General features: G+C 42.8%; 1 protein-coding gene across 3 annotated transcripts in view; it reads right to left on the bottom strand.

Annotated features, from left to right (window-relative positions):
• NCOA7 (nuclear receptor coactivator 7) overlaps nucleotides 1-13,283 on the bottom strand; it is a 67,744-nt gene that overhangs the window by 39,085 nt on the left and 15,376 nt on the right. For all 3 annotated transcript variants that reach the window (XM_053381844.1, XM_053381842.1, XM_053381843.1), the window contains exon 2: nucleotides 10,179-10,322. In XM_053381844.1, the coding sequence (XP_053237819.1) occupies nucleotides 10,179-10,228 (50 nt within the window). In that variant the 5' untranslated portion in view covers nucleotides 10,229-10,322. The remainder of the gene's footprint in view (nucleotides 1-10,178; nucleotides 10,323-13,283) is intronic.

Genomic DNA, 13,283 nt, shown 5'->3' with positions numbered 1-13,283 from the left:
CAATACATATGACATTTTCAATTTTGTCTACTGCTTCTGCCCCTTGGTGCCGATGTTGCTGTGTGTGTTATTAATGTTATTTCTATTGTCTGATCTTTGACCATAATAGAATGACTGATTGATCGATTGACTGAATACATCACATAAATATTCAGTGAAAGTGACAGTGTGACTTTATTAACCTAGATTTCTGCAAACTACTTCTACATTTTACATTGAGTAAATATATATTAGCATATAAATAACGTAAATATACTTAAACTGGTTTTTAATTGATAAAAATGCATGTGGTGCCTTGTTCCTAAAATAACAAAGGCCTAAAATAATCACAGGCCAAAACACATTAGGCTTTTTCTTTTTACAAATAAAATCCCAATTGTGGCTAAACTTGAGGGTTTTTCCCTCTCATTTTTGGAACGTACTTTACATGGCAAAGCAGTCTTCATTTCAGCAGGTTATGTGCTGCTGCAACATGTCATCTTATCATGCTGCTCGGGTAATATCAGGAGCTTGCGTGCAAGTGTGAGGATCTGGCATGTCCTTCCCATGCCAAGATCACTTGACGAAGAAACTGAGAAACTGCTGGGATAGGAGGAGCAGTGGCAAGGTGACTCCTCCCAAGTGAGCTTGGATGTCTGATGTTACTGGAGCAACACGGGACCAGTTTCTGATGGAAGCAAAGCCGGCTCCAGCCCATATGAGCCTTAGTAAGGTTCTATGTTAATCCCCATCTCAAACAATACTACACTGATTAATATATTTGGCCAGCATCTATTCGTTATGTCATCGTCTAAACTTATAATTTCACAGTCAGCTGCCCAGGCTTTATTATTAGCTTTGTTTTCACATAAACATGTCATTCATTCAAGGTTATCTTAATCAATGCCCTCTAATACATGTTTGTTCTGAGGCTCTTATAAACATCTACAAAAAAAGAGAGATCTGAACGACTCCATTGATGTATGAAGAATAACCTTTTCTTTCAAAAGTGAGATTTAATATTTCCCCCTATTTCTGTACTACATCTTCATTAATTATGTTATTGTTTTTAATTATAGTGGTAAGTCACCTTGAGCCAAAGAGAAAGTAGGAAATGGAAGGGGTGTAGTGGAAAGGCACAATACATGCTTTGAATGCCCAAAGGACCCACGTTCAACCCCACATATCTCTGGAAAGGGCTGAAAAAGGGTCCTGTTTTGAGTTTCTGGATAGCTACTCTGCTGGTCAGTGTAGTAGCTATATTGGGTAGAGGAAGGGAAGAAGAAATTTGGAGAGTCAAGTCAGGCCAGCAATGAGTAGAGCCAACTAATTCTACTTTCGTAGAATTGTAGAGGTGGAAGGGACCCAAAGGTATATATACTTCTGTAATGGCCTATCACCAGAGAAAGAGGCTAAGGATGCAGAGTGAAATTGTTCTCTGGGCCAGCGGCAGATGACACTACTAACTACTATCAGCACAAGAGGAGCCTGGTGTGCTGGGACCTCTACAATCCAAGAATGCTGCCTTGCCCCTCCATCCATGCACAAGACAGAGGTTTCAGTAGGCTTGGTGGAACCCCAAATTTAGAAGCACCAAAGCTTTGCAAAAAGGTTGGGGCCCTCAGAGTAACTGAATAAGAGCTGTCCATGGTCCTGCAACTTCTGACCAGACCCCCCCTGCCACTTTCTGTGTGGGATCCAGCATCAGACCCGGACACAACATATGGTACAACTTTTGGGAATACAGACACACCTTCAGGAACCCTGCCATTACTAGGCACTGTCAGGAGCTAGCAATCCTTAACAGGATGAAGAATTGTGGCAACCTACTCCAACTGCAGCTCAGCAGTACAGCATCTGCTATCCATGCAGATGGTCTCAGGCTCATAGAATCATAGAATCATAGAATCATAGAATCATAGAGTTGGAAGAGACCACAAGGGCCATCGAGTCCAACCCCCTGCCAAGCAGGAAACACCATCAGAGCACTCCTGACATATGGTTGTCAAGCCTCTGCTTAAAGACCTCCAAAGAAGGAGACTCCACCACACTCCTTGGCAGCAAATTCCACTGTCGAACAGCTCTTACTGTCAGGAAGTTCTTCCTAATGTTTAGGTGGAATCTTCTTTCTTGTAGTTTGGATCCATTGCTCCGTGTCCGCTTCTCTGGAGCAGCAGAAAACAACCTTTCTCCCTCCTCTATGTGACATCCTTTTATATATTTGAACATGGCTATCATATCACCCCTTAACCTCCTCTTCTCCAGGCTAAACATGCCCAGCTCCCTTAGCCGTTCCTCATAAGGCATCGTTTCCAGGCCTTTGACCATTTTGGTTGCCCTCCTCTGGACACGTTCCAGTTTGTCAATGTCCTTCTTGAACTGTGGTGCCCAGAACTGGACACAGTACTCCAGGTGAGGTCTGACCAGAGCAGAATACAGTGGCACTATTACTTCCCTTGATCTAGATGCTATACTCCTATTGATGCAGCCCAGAATTGCATTGGCTTTTTTAGCTGCCGCGTCACACTGTTGGCTCATGTCAAGTTTGTGGTCAACCAAGACTCCTAGATCCTTTTCACATGTAGTGCTCTCAAGCCAGGTGTCACCCATCTTGTATTTGTGCCTCTCATTTTTTTTGCCCAAGTGCAATACTTTACATTTCTCCCTGTTAAAATTCATCTTGTTTGTTTTGGCCCAGTTCTCTAATCTGTCAAGGTCGTTTTGAAGTGTGTTCCTGTCCTCTGGGGTGTTAGCCACCCCTCCCAGTTTGGTGTCATCTGCAAATTTGATCAGGATGCCCTTGAGTCCATCATCCAAGTCGTTGATAAAGATGTTGAATAAGACCGGGCCCAAGACAGAACCCTGTGGCACCCCACTAGTCACTCTTCTCCAGGATGAAGAGGAACCATTGATGAGCACCCTTTGGGTTCGGTCAGTCAGCCAGTTACAAATCCACTGAGTGGTAGCATAGTCAAGACCGCATTTTACCAGCTTCTTTACAAGAATATCATGGGGCACCTTGTCAAATGCCTTGCTGAAATCAAGGTAGGCTACATCCACTGCGTTCCCTTCATCTACCAGGCTTGTAATTCTGTCAAAAAACGAGATCAGGTTAGTCTGACATGACTTATTTTTCAGAAATCCATGCTGACTATTGGTGATCACAGCATTCCTTTCCAGGTGCTCACAGACTGTTTGCTTAATGATCTGCTCCAGAATCTTCCCTGGTATTGATGTCAGACTGACTGGGCGGTAATTATTTGGGTCCTCTCTTTTCCCCTTTTTGAAAATAGGGACAACATTTGCCCTCCTCCAGTCTGCCGGGACTTCGCCTGTTCTCCAGGAATTCTCAAAGATGACTGCCAGTGGTTCTGAAATCACATCTGCCAGTTCTTTTAATACTCTTGGATGCAGTTCATCTGGCCCTGGAGACTTGAATACATCTAGACTAGCCAAGTATTCTTGTACTATCTCCTTAGTTATTCTGGGCTGTGTTTCCTCTGCTGAATCATTTGCTCCAAATTCTTCAGGTCGGGCATTGTTTTCTTTATCGGAGAAGACTGAGGCAAAGAAGGCATTGAGGAGTTCAGCCCTTTCTGTGTCCCCTGTTTGCATTTCACCATCTTCTCCTCTGAGTGACCCCACTGTTTCTTTGTTCTTCCTTTTGCTACGAACATACCCATAAAAGCCTTTTTTGTTGCTTTTAACCTCTCTAGCAAGCCTGAGTTCATTCTGTGCTTTAGCTTTTCTGACTTTGTGTCTACACGTGCTGGCTATTTGTTTGAATTCCTCTTTGGTGGTTTCCCTCCTTTTCCATTTTTTGTACACATCCTTTTTTAATCTTAACTCAGTTAAAAGTTCTTTAGATAGCCACCCTGGCTTCTTTAGGCACCTTCCATGTTTCCATCTCATTGGTATTGCCTGAAGTTGTGCTTTTACTATCTCCCTCTTAACAAACTCCCAGCCATCATGAACTCCCTTTCCTTTTAGTATTACTGTCCATGGGATCTCACCCAGCACTTCCCTAAGTTTTATGAAGTCGGCTTTCTTAAAGTCGAGAAATTGAGTCCTAGTATGCTTGGCTGCTCCTTTCCGCTGTATAGTAAACTTCAGAAGAGCATGATCACTCGCGCCTAATGATCCTTCCACTTCTACCCCACTAACCAGGTCATCAACATTGGTTAGGACCAGATCTAAAATGGCTGTTCCTCTTGTAGCTTCTCCCACTTTCTGGACAATGAAGTTGTCTGCAAGGCCAGTGAGGAATCTGTTTGACCTTATGCTCTTGGCTGAGTTTGACATCCAACAAATATCCGGGTAATTGAAGTCCCCCATTACTACTATCTCCCTTCCTTTTGCATGCTTGGCCATCTGTTCCAGGAAGGCATCATCTATGTCCTCCGTTTGGCTTGGGGATCTATAGTAAACTCCCACAATGAGGTCACTGTTATTCTTCTCTCCCTTAATTTTGACCCAAATGCTCTCACTTTGGCTTTGAGGTTCTAAATCTTGGATCTCTTCACAGGTATACACATCCCTGACATATAACGCCACTCCTCCTCCTTTCTTGTCTGGTCTGTTTCTCTGAAATAGATTGTATCCCTCCATTATTACATTCCAATCGTGGGACTTATCCCACCAGGTTTCAGTGATGCCTATTATGTCATATTTAGTTTGCTGTACCAAGAGCTCAAGCTCATCTTGTTTATTTCCCATACTTTGCGCATTAGTGTACAGACATTGAAGTCCATTAATCATTCCCCCGTGTCTCTTATTTAAGGATTTTTTCCTCCCACCACTAGGTCTGCGTGCTGTTTGCTCCATTCGGTCTATGACATTTGGATGATCATCTTCATCAATTGATAGACTCCTACCTTCAGGAGCACTGTCTCCCTCCCCCACATTAGTCAGTTTAAAGCCCTCCTGATGAGGTTTCTGAGATTTTTTGCAAAAACATTCCTACCAACCGTTGTGAGGTGCAGCCCATCGCTTGCCAGAAGTCCATCTTCAAGGCTCAATCCTTGTCATCTCCAAATAGGGCTGGGTAAAGGCCCTGTCTGAAGAGTTGGAGAGCCACTGCCAGTAATTGCTGAGCTAGACTCAGTTTAAGGTAGGCTCCTATGCTCCAAATATGTATAACTCCTTCCTAGGTTATTCAACCTGGTGACAACAAAACGTTGTAAAGTGGTTTTTACTTTGCAAAAAATGCAAAAGCTAGCCCCCAAATATGCCACGTGTTCTATAAAATTTATTAGGAAGTAAGCTTGAAGGGGAGGAATGAGTTTTATAGTATACAACTAAGAGGAACTACCTTGCTATTCTCATCCATAATTGGGCAATTAACTGAAGTCCCTTGTCCCAAAACAGGGCACCTTGCAGAATAAGAACAGGTAAGTCAAACCCGTTTCATGCACACACAAAAGGAACAAATGTTTTTAAACCATATGCTTAGCATCCTGCTTTTGAAGGCCAGAGCCAGTGGATCCTTGCTATGCAACATGTTTTCAATTTTTTTTTCTTTCCCTTTCATTTTAACACAACATTTCTACCAAGAAACTGGCTTTCCCCTACAAGAGAAAATCAACACTATCAGAGGCTAAAGCTACACAGAAAGAGAGCACAGACAAAACAGACAGGGTTTCCCTCCCATTTATGAAACTGTTTATTTCAAGTACCTAGTAGAGATTATCCTGTTATTTGTTTACTGAACTCAAAGGGAGCAATTGGAATAATCATTGTTGTGGTTTAGCTTTTGGGATCTGCCCCACTTTTCCTTACAAAACTCAGAGCAGATTTGGCGCGGAGGGGAGGGAGGCGCTGGGGATAAGGAGGAGAAGTTCCTCTGCACAAGTTGAAGTCCTTGTACTAATGGGACAACTTCATTGGATAGTCTATAGTTTCCAAGTCAGGAGAAGTAATAGTTTCCCTTTACAGTGGTACCTTGGGTTACATACGCTTCAGGTTACATACGCTTCAGGTTACAGACTCCGCTAACCCAGAAATAGTACCTCGGGTTAAGAACTTTGCTTCGGGATGAGAACAGAAATCGTGCTCTGGCGACGCAGCGGCAGAAGGAGGCCCCATTAGTCAAAGTGGTGCTTCAGGTTAAGAAAAGTTTCAGGTTAAGAACGGACCTCCGGAACGAATTAAGTACTTAACCCGAGGTACCACTGTATTTCCCTTTATTCATTCGTAGAACAATTTCCAGTTCTATATGCCACACTTTAAGAAGGAAATACAAACTGGAACAAGTTCAAAGGAGGGCAGTTAAGATGGTCAGGGGTATGAAAATGAAGAAGGAAAGGTTGCAGGAACTGGGCATGCTTAGCCTTGATGAGAGAAGACTTAGGGGGGACTTGATAGCACTCTTCAAATACCTGAGAGAGACAGAAGAGGGCAAATAATTCTTGTTATCTACTGCCTCCGAACACAGCTAGATCTAAGTTACAGAAGAGCAGAGATTTTGACTGAGAATTAGAAGAAACTTCTTGGTGCTAAGAGTAACTTGACAATGGAACCAATAATTCAGTAAGGGTGGGAGGCTCTCCCTTGTTGGAGATCTTCAAGCAGAAGCTGGACTGCTATCTCTTGGTTGTGATCTCTATCTCTGAATATCCTGCAGTGAGCTAGAGTCTGGGTTAATGGCCTACAACCCCCCCCCCAACATGACAACAGTTCTGAATATACACATTGTCCTTGCTTGCTCACTAGACTAGGCCACAGCCTCAGAATCCTTGCCACAGGCTCTTTCGAAACAGATCAATTATCCCACAGTTTTAACCGTGATGTGAAATTTCAACAGGAGGGGGGAAACAAGAGTGTCTGGCAGATAAAACTATTTACAGTATGCAGACATTGTGCTTACAAAACCAATTATTATTTCAGTCTACAGCAAAGGCAAAAAAGAAAACAGGGGAAAGGGAGGGGACACCCAATTATGAGCAAAACTAAATAGCTTGCGGGGGCAACAATAAAAACATTCCAGAGAGCGAAGGGTTCTGTTTGTCTAGAAAAGACACACTATTTTTAAACAAAAAATGACTCCATATTTTTAAATTAAAAATGAGGTGCATATAATGTCAAAAGATATACTCTCAAACACAAGAAACACATAATAATGCATTTCAGACCCAGAGCAGATCTGTGGGTACATTTATCACATCAAAATATGTGGTGCGCTTGTACCAACTGGTGACTTTTTCTGAGCCATGCCTAAGGTTGTTACAGGAAATGATAGGAATCAAAGATTTTGGGTGTGCTTTTGTGTAGGGAAGTGTGCTGTGTTATTGGGCAGCTTTCCATGCAAACTTCATATTTTAAAAAAACAAAAACTATTTGTTTTGAAACCAAGGTTTCCAAAATAGGAAACAGCTTCCATGAGCAGGGAGCAAAAAATCTGTCACGGGGGCATAACAATAAGTCTGAAACTAGCTTAGAAGGGAAAACCTAATACAACTCACCTACACCTAAACAAAGCACCGGGGGGAGGGGGCGTTTGCAGTGAGACATAGAGAGAAAGGAAATTGCTGCTGATTTGGCCAAGGGGATTGTTTATTCACAAAATGTACTGCACAGCAACTCTCGACTATAAGGGTCTGTTTGGTGGCAGTTCCCAGTTTGTGGAATTTGAAATTATCAGCTGTGATTAGTTTTTATTTTACTTTAATTATATTATTTCAACACTATTGTGTTTGCCACCCTGCACTCCCCTGGGAGAAGGGTTAGGGTGTTAATTTATTAAATAAAACAAAAACATGGCAAGCCACATTCGGTGCTGGGCATCACCACTTGTTCTGCCTTCCCAGGATTACAGGATCGTGACAAGATTAGGCTCACCATGCTGACTGAGCCAATAATAACCAAACCTGCTCAGAGTTGCCCCATAGCAATATTAAGCACTCAACACACCAAAACTGGCTGTCTGTTTTCATAATAAATAAATAAATAAATAAATTTTATTTATACCCCACCCATCTGGCTGGGTTTCCCCAGCCATTCTGGGCGGCTCCCAACAGAATATTAATAGCAATAACAAAAAGGCGATAAAACGTCAAAAACTTCCCTAAACAGGGCTGCCTTCAGATGTCTTCTAAATGTCAGATAAATTGTTTATTTCCTTGACATGTGACGGCAGGGTGCCACCACCGAGAAGGCCCTCTGCCTGGCTCCCTGTAGCTTCACTTCTCGCAGTGAGGGAATCGCCAGAAGGCCCTCAGAGATGGACCTCCGTGTCCAGGCTGAACGATGGGAGTGGAGATGCTAGTTTCACCCTAGTGCCTTGCCTTACTGGTGGTATTATGGAGCAAAGTGTTGAGAGGGATGGCCTGGGAGAGGATTGGCCAGAGAGGCCTGTAGGAGTGCTTTGGCCCCTAAGTCTGAGTTTGCTTTCATAGAGTGTCTATCACTGGCAACGTGCTAAATATTTCTCTAGGAATATGGTTTCTTCAGAATAAGTGTTCCCCAGTTCACAGCATTTGATCACTTCTGTGGGTATTTCAAAAAATAATAATGGGGGGGGGGGAAACAACCCTGGAAATCTTAACAACTTTGCTGCCTTTCAATTCACAAATTATTTCATGACCTTCAAATGCCCTTCTTTTTCTTCCAAAAAGGTGTCATAACAGCACGTTTGCATAGTTAAATAATCCTTAAAAGATCTACCGCACTTTAACTACAGTTTACATTCCACCATGGCGATCTGGTTTTGTTACATCAAGGAGTGTGTTTATAATTCACCTACAATAAACACAGAATGAAGAGCAGAGATGGCACAGAACCACCACAGCAGCTCTTTTTTGCTGATGCTACAGCAGATTTAAAACAAAAACAAAACTGTATGTTTAAAGGAACAAAAACAGATTTCCCCCCCTTTCATTTTTCAACCAAGAAAGCTATATAATTTGATCATAGCAAGTTAAATATACCTATTATTTAAAATGAAGGTCAACTTCCTAACAAAAGACTTTAGGCTTTGATGGGAAGTAAAATTCAAAAGCCATGGCTCAAGTATAACAAACCTGTGTTAAAGTTAATAAAAATGTTTATATTTATAGGTAAAGGTACCCCTGCCCGTACGGGCCAGTCGTGTCCGACTCTAGGGTTGTGCGCCCATCACACTTAAGAGGCCGGGGGCCAGCGCTGTCCGGAGACACTTCCGGGTCACGTGGCCAGCGTGACGAAACTGCTCTGGCGAGCCAGCGCAGCACACGGAAACGCCGTTTACCTTCCCGCTAGTAAGCGGTCCCTATTTATCTACTTGCACCCGGGGGTGCTTTCGAACTGCTAGGTGGGCAGGAGCTGGGACCGAAAGACGGGAGCTCACCCTGCCGCGGGGATTCGAACCGCCGACCATGCGATCAGCAAGCCCTAGGCGCTGAGGTTTTACCCACAGCACCACCCGCGTCCAGTTTATATTTATATACCATGGTAAAAAAAATAAAAATGAAATGTTGCCATCCACACATGCAGCACAATCCTAAGCATATTTACTAAGAAAACTACATTGACTGCAATGTAATTTATTCCCAAGTACCGATGAACTAGATAGTAGCCAGTAAGCTGTAGGTAACTAAGTCTAATTACTAATTTTAATTCCTAGATATTTTATTTTAGTAGTCTGCAGAGGTGCATGAAATACCAGTGTTGTCAGTCATTTCTGTTTCAAGTTAATATTCTTCCTTTTATGAACACTGACGTGTGCTGTACTCAGAAACCTTCCTTGCAGCATTAGGGGTCAAGGACCCCCAGGCTTTCAGATGTTGTGGTACTACAAGTCCCATCAGCTCCAGCCAGGGATGATGGGAGTAGTAATCCAGCAACCTCTGGAGGGCCACAGATTCCCCACCCTTGCACTACATTCTTGGTGGAAAAGACTTGTGACTTGCAGCTTGGTTCCACCAGGGTTAAACAGGTTAGACAGGAAGCAGATCCCTAACGTCCAGATTCAACATACAGTAGCAATAAAATAAAAAGATTCAAAGCAGTTTGAAATTAGTTGCACTCTGGGGGCTCTAACCTGTACGTGTCACAGAAGTGTGGATACTCAGAGACAACAAAGAAAAAGAAAGCAAAGCGTAACTCACGTAGCAAGCAGAAAAATGCCGTCAGAGTATTTGCCCTAGATTAAAACGTTACAACCGACAGAGGGGAAAGTCCACAGTTGCATTTTGAAACAACAGAAAGAGCAGCAAGGAGCTTACCGGGCAAAATAGCCTTGTCTTCGTTCTTTTTTCTCTTCCTTGATCTCCATTGTAAACAAATAGTAAAAAGTGTAAGGTGAAGTGGCTGAGCTTCTGAACTTCCAGTTAGTGTCTCATGTTCACACACGATCCATGCAGTTATCACTGAGGAAGGGGAAAAGAGGAAGCTCAGAAATTAACATGTCGACAACACCTGATTTGCTGCTGCTGCTTCATTTTTTTTTGAAGAGTTACAGTGCATAGTCCCACAGAATGGTAAATTAAACCAGTGAAAGCACTGTCACATGACAAAGCTTATTGTACCAAAAACAAAAGAAAAGAAAAACAATAGTCATGGCTCAATTCACTGCATGGGGAACACAAGGTTCCTTAAAATAGAAACACAAATAGGGAAACATAAGTTGCACATGAGATTTTATGTGTGTGTGTATATGTGTCAAATAAAAACAGAAGACTGGCATCAACGTTAATGAACTGCCTTTAAAACCACCTTACAAAGAATTCATTCACCATCTAACTGCAATTATTTTAATGCACTGTGGTGCAGTTCTATCAACAGGTTAAACATCTCTGTCCATATATCCACAAAAGACAAGAAACCTGGAAAGGATGAACAACCTGAGTGCTGTTTGTTTGCTTCTGTTGTTGTTGTTTTAATGCTCAGAAAAAAAGAAACAGACACAAACAAAGACAGAACATTCAAGGCATCTGAACTAAAACAAAACACAAATTTGAGGGGGGTTCACTTGTGGTAGAAAATAGATCTGGCATTTTGCATCTTCGTTTCACAGAGCGTGCACTGTTTTCCCACATAGCACTGTTAGTGCAAATTATCTGCAGTCTGTCTAAATCACAGGGGTCCAACACACAACCCCAAGGCTGCATTTGGCCCTTGATGCCATTTGCGTGGCCCTGGAACCAGCCAAACCAAGGTTGTCCAATACAATCACTACATTGCTTTAAAAAAAAAAAATTCAGAAAGCATTTTACAATTGAGCCTTCTATTTTTATTGTGGGCCACATAATATATATTTCTTAACTTTCACTTAGAATAGTAGCCAGTATGATTATAACTGTGGATATTCCAATACTCTCCTCAATATTCTTATGCTGTGTATAAAATGTAGAAGGTAAAGGACCACTGGAAGGTCAACTTCAGTCAAAGGCGACTAAGGGGTTGTGGCGCTCATCTCGCTTCAGGCTGAGGGAGCTGGCATTTGTTCACATACAGCTAAACTGCTTCTGGTGTGATGGAAGCCAGAGCACACGGAAACACCATTTACCTCCCTGCCACAGTGGTACCTATTTATCTACTGGTGTGCTTTCAAACTGCTAAGTTGGTAGAAGCTGGGACAGAGCAACAGGAGCTTACACCATCGTACAGATTCAAACTGCCGACCTTCTGGTCAGCAAGCCAAAGAGGCTCAGTGGTTTAGACTACAGCACCACCCACTCCCAATTATGTTGTTGTTGTTTAGTCATTTAGTCATGTCCGACTCTTCGTGACCTCATGGACCAGAACACGCCAGGCACTCCTATCTTCCACTACCTCCCGCAGTTTGGTCAGACTCATGTTTGTAGCTTCGAGAACACTGTCCAACCATTTTGTCCTCTGTCGTCCCCTTCTCCTTGTGCCCTCCATTTTTCCCAGCATCAGGGTCTTCTCCAGGGAGTCTTCTCTTCTCATGAGGTGGCCAAAGTATTGGAGCCTCAACTTCACGATCTGTCCTTCCAGGGAGCACTCAGGGCTGATTTCCTTAAGAATGGATACGTTTGATCTTCTTGCAGTCCATGGGACTCTCAAGAGTCTCCTCCAGCACCATAATTCAAAAGCATCAATTCTTCGGCGATCAGCCTTCTTTATGGTCCAGCTCTCACTTCCATACATCACTACTGGGAAAACTATGGCTTTAACTACACGGACCTTTGTTGGTAAGGTGATGTCTCTGCTTTTAATGATCCTGTCTAGGTTTGCCATCGCCTTTCTCCCAAGGAGCAGGCATCTTTTAATTTCATGACTGCTGTCACCATCTGCAGTGATCATGGAGCCCAAGAAAGAAAAATCTCTCACTGCCTCCATTTCTTCCCCTTCTATTTGCCAGGAGGTGATGGGACCAGTGGCCATGATCTTAGTTTTTTTGATGTTGAGCTTCAGACCATATTTTGCACTCTCCTCTTTCACCCTCATTAAAAGGTTCTTTAATTCCTCCTCACTTTCTGCCATCAAGGTTGTGTCATCTGCATATCTGAGGTTGTTGATATTTCTTCCGGCGATCTTAATTCCGGCTTGGGATTCATCCAGCCCAGCCTTTCTGCATATAAATTAAATAAGCAGGGAGACAAAATACAGCCTTGTCGTACTCCTTTCCCAATTTTGAACCAATCTGTTGTTCCATATCCAGTTCTAACTGTAGCTTCTTGTCCCACATAGAGATTTCTCAAGAGACAGATGAGGTGATCAGGCACTCCCATTTCTTTAAGAACTTGCCATAGTTTGCTGTGTACTATGTTTTTAATCATTATACAGTGGTACCTCTGGATGTGAACAGGATCCATTCCGGAGCTCCGTTCGCATCCTGAAGCGAACACAACCTGCGTCTGAGCATGCACGGGTCGCAATTCGCCGCTTCCGCGCATGCGCGTGACGTCATTTTGAGCATCTGCGCATGTGGCGAAACCCGGAAGTAATGTGTTCCGTTACTTCCGGGTCGCTGCGGAGCGCCACCCAAAGATGCTCAACCCGAAGCTACTTCGACCCGAGGTATGACTGTGGTGCCTTTATTTTTAGTTGTTTGGAAGATTAATCTGAAAAGTGGGTAAAATAAATAAAACCCAATTTAGAAAAATAATACAGTCCCATTAGAATTCTCTGTAGAATAAAAATAATGTCCTAAAAGGGCTAAGCTCTTCAAAACTGGAGAACTATTCTAATAAACAAAAGCACTAAGTATATCTTCAAAGATTCACTGGAAGGAAGTCAGATCACTCCCATGTGCTCTTAAGAAAAAGAAACAATAATCAAAGGTGGGAGGAGACCTTTTGGAGAAGGCATTAGTAATCTCCCTGCAACCATAAATTAAGTTTACCATATCTAGTGTTCCTCTT

This window comes from Podarcis raffonei, chromosome 3 (genome assembly GCF_027172205.1).
Source record: "Podarcis raffonei isolate rPodRaf1 chromosome 3, rPodRaf1.pri, whole genome shotgun sequence".
Classification (NCBI taxonomy): Eukaryota; Metazoa; Chordata; class Lepidosauria; order Squamata; family Lacertidae; genus Podarcis; species Podarcis raffonei.
Note: the sequence above shows the minus strand (reverse complement) of the source record. Positions and strands in the feature narration are given on the sequence as shown.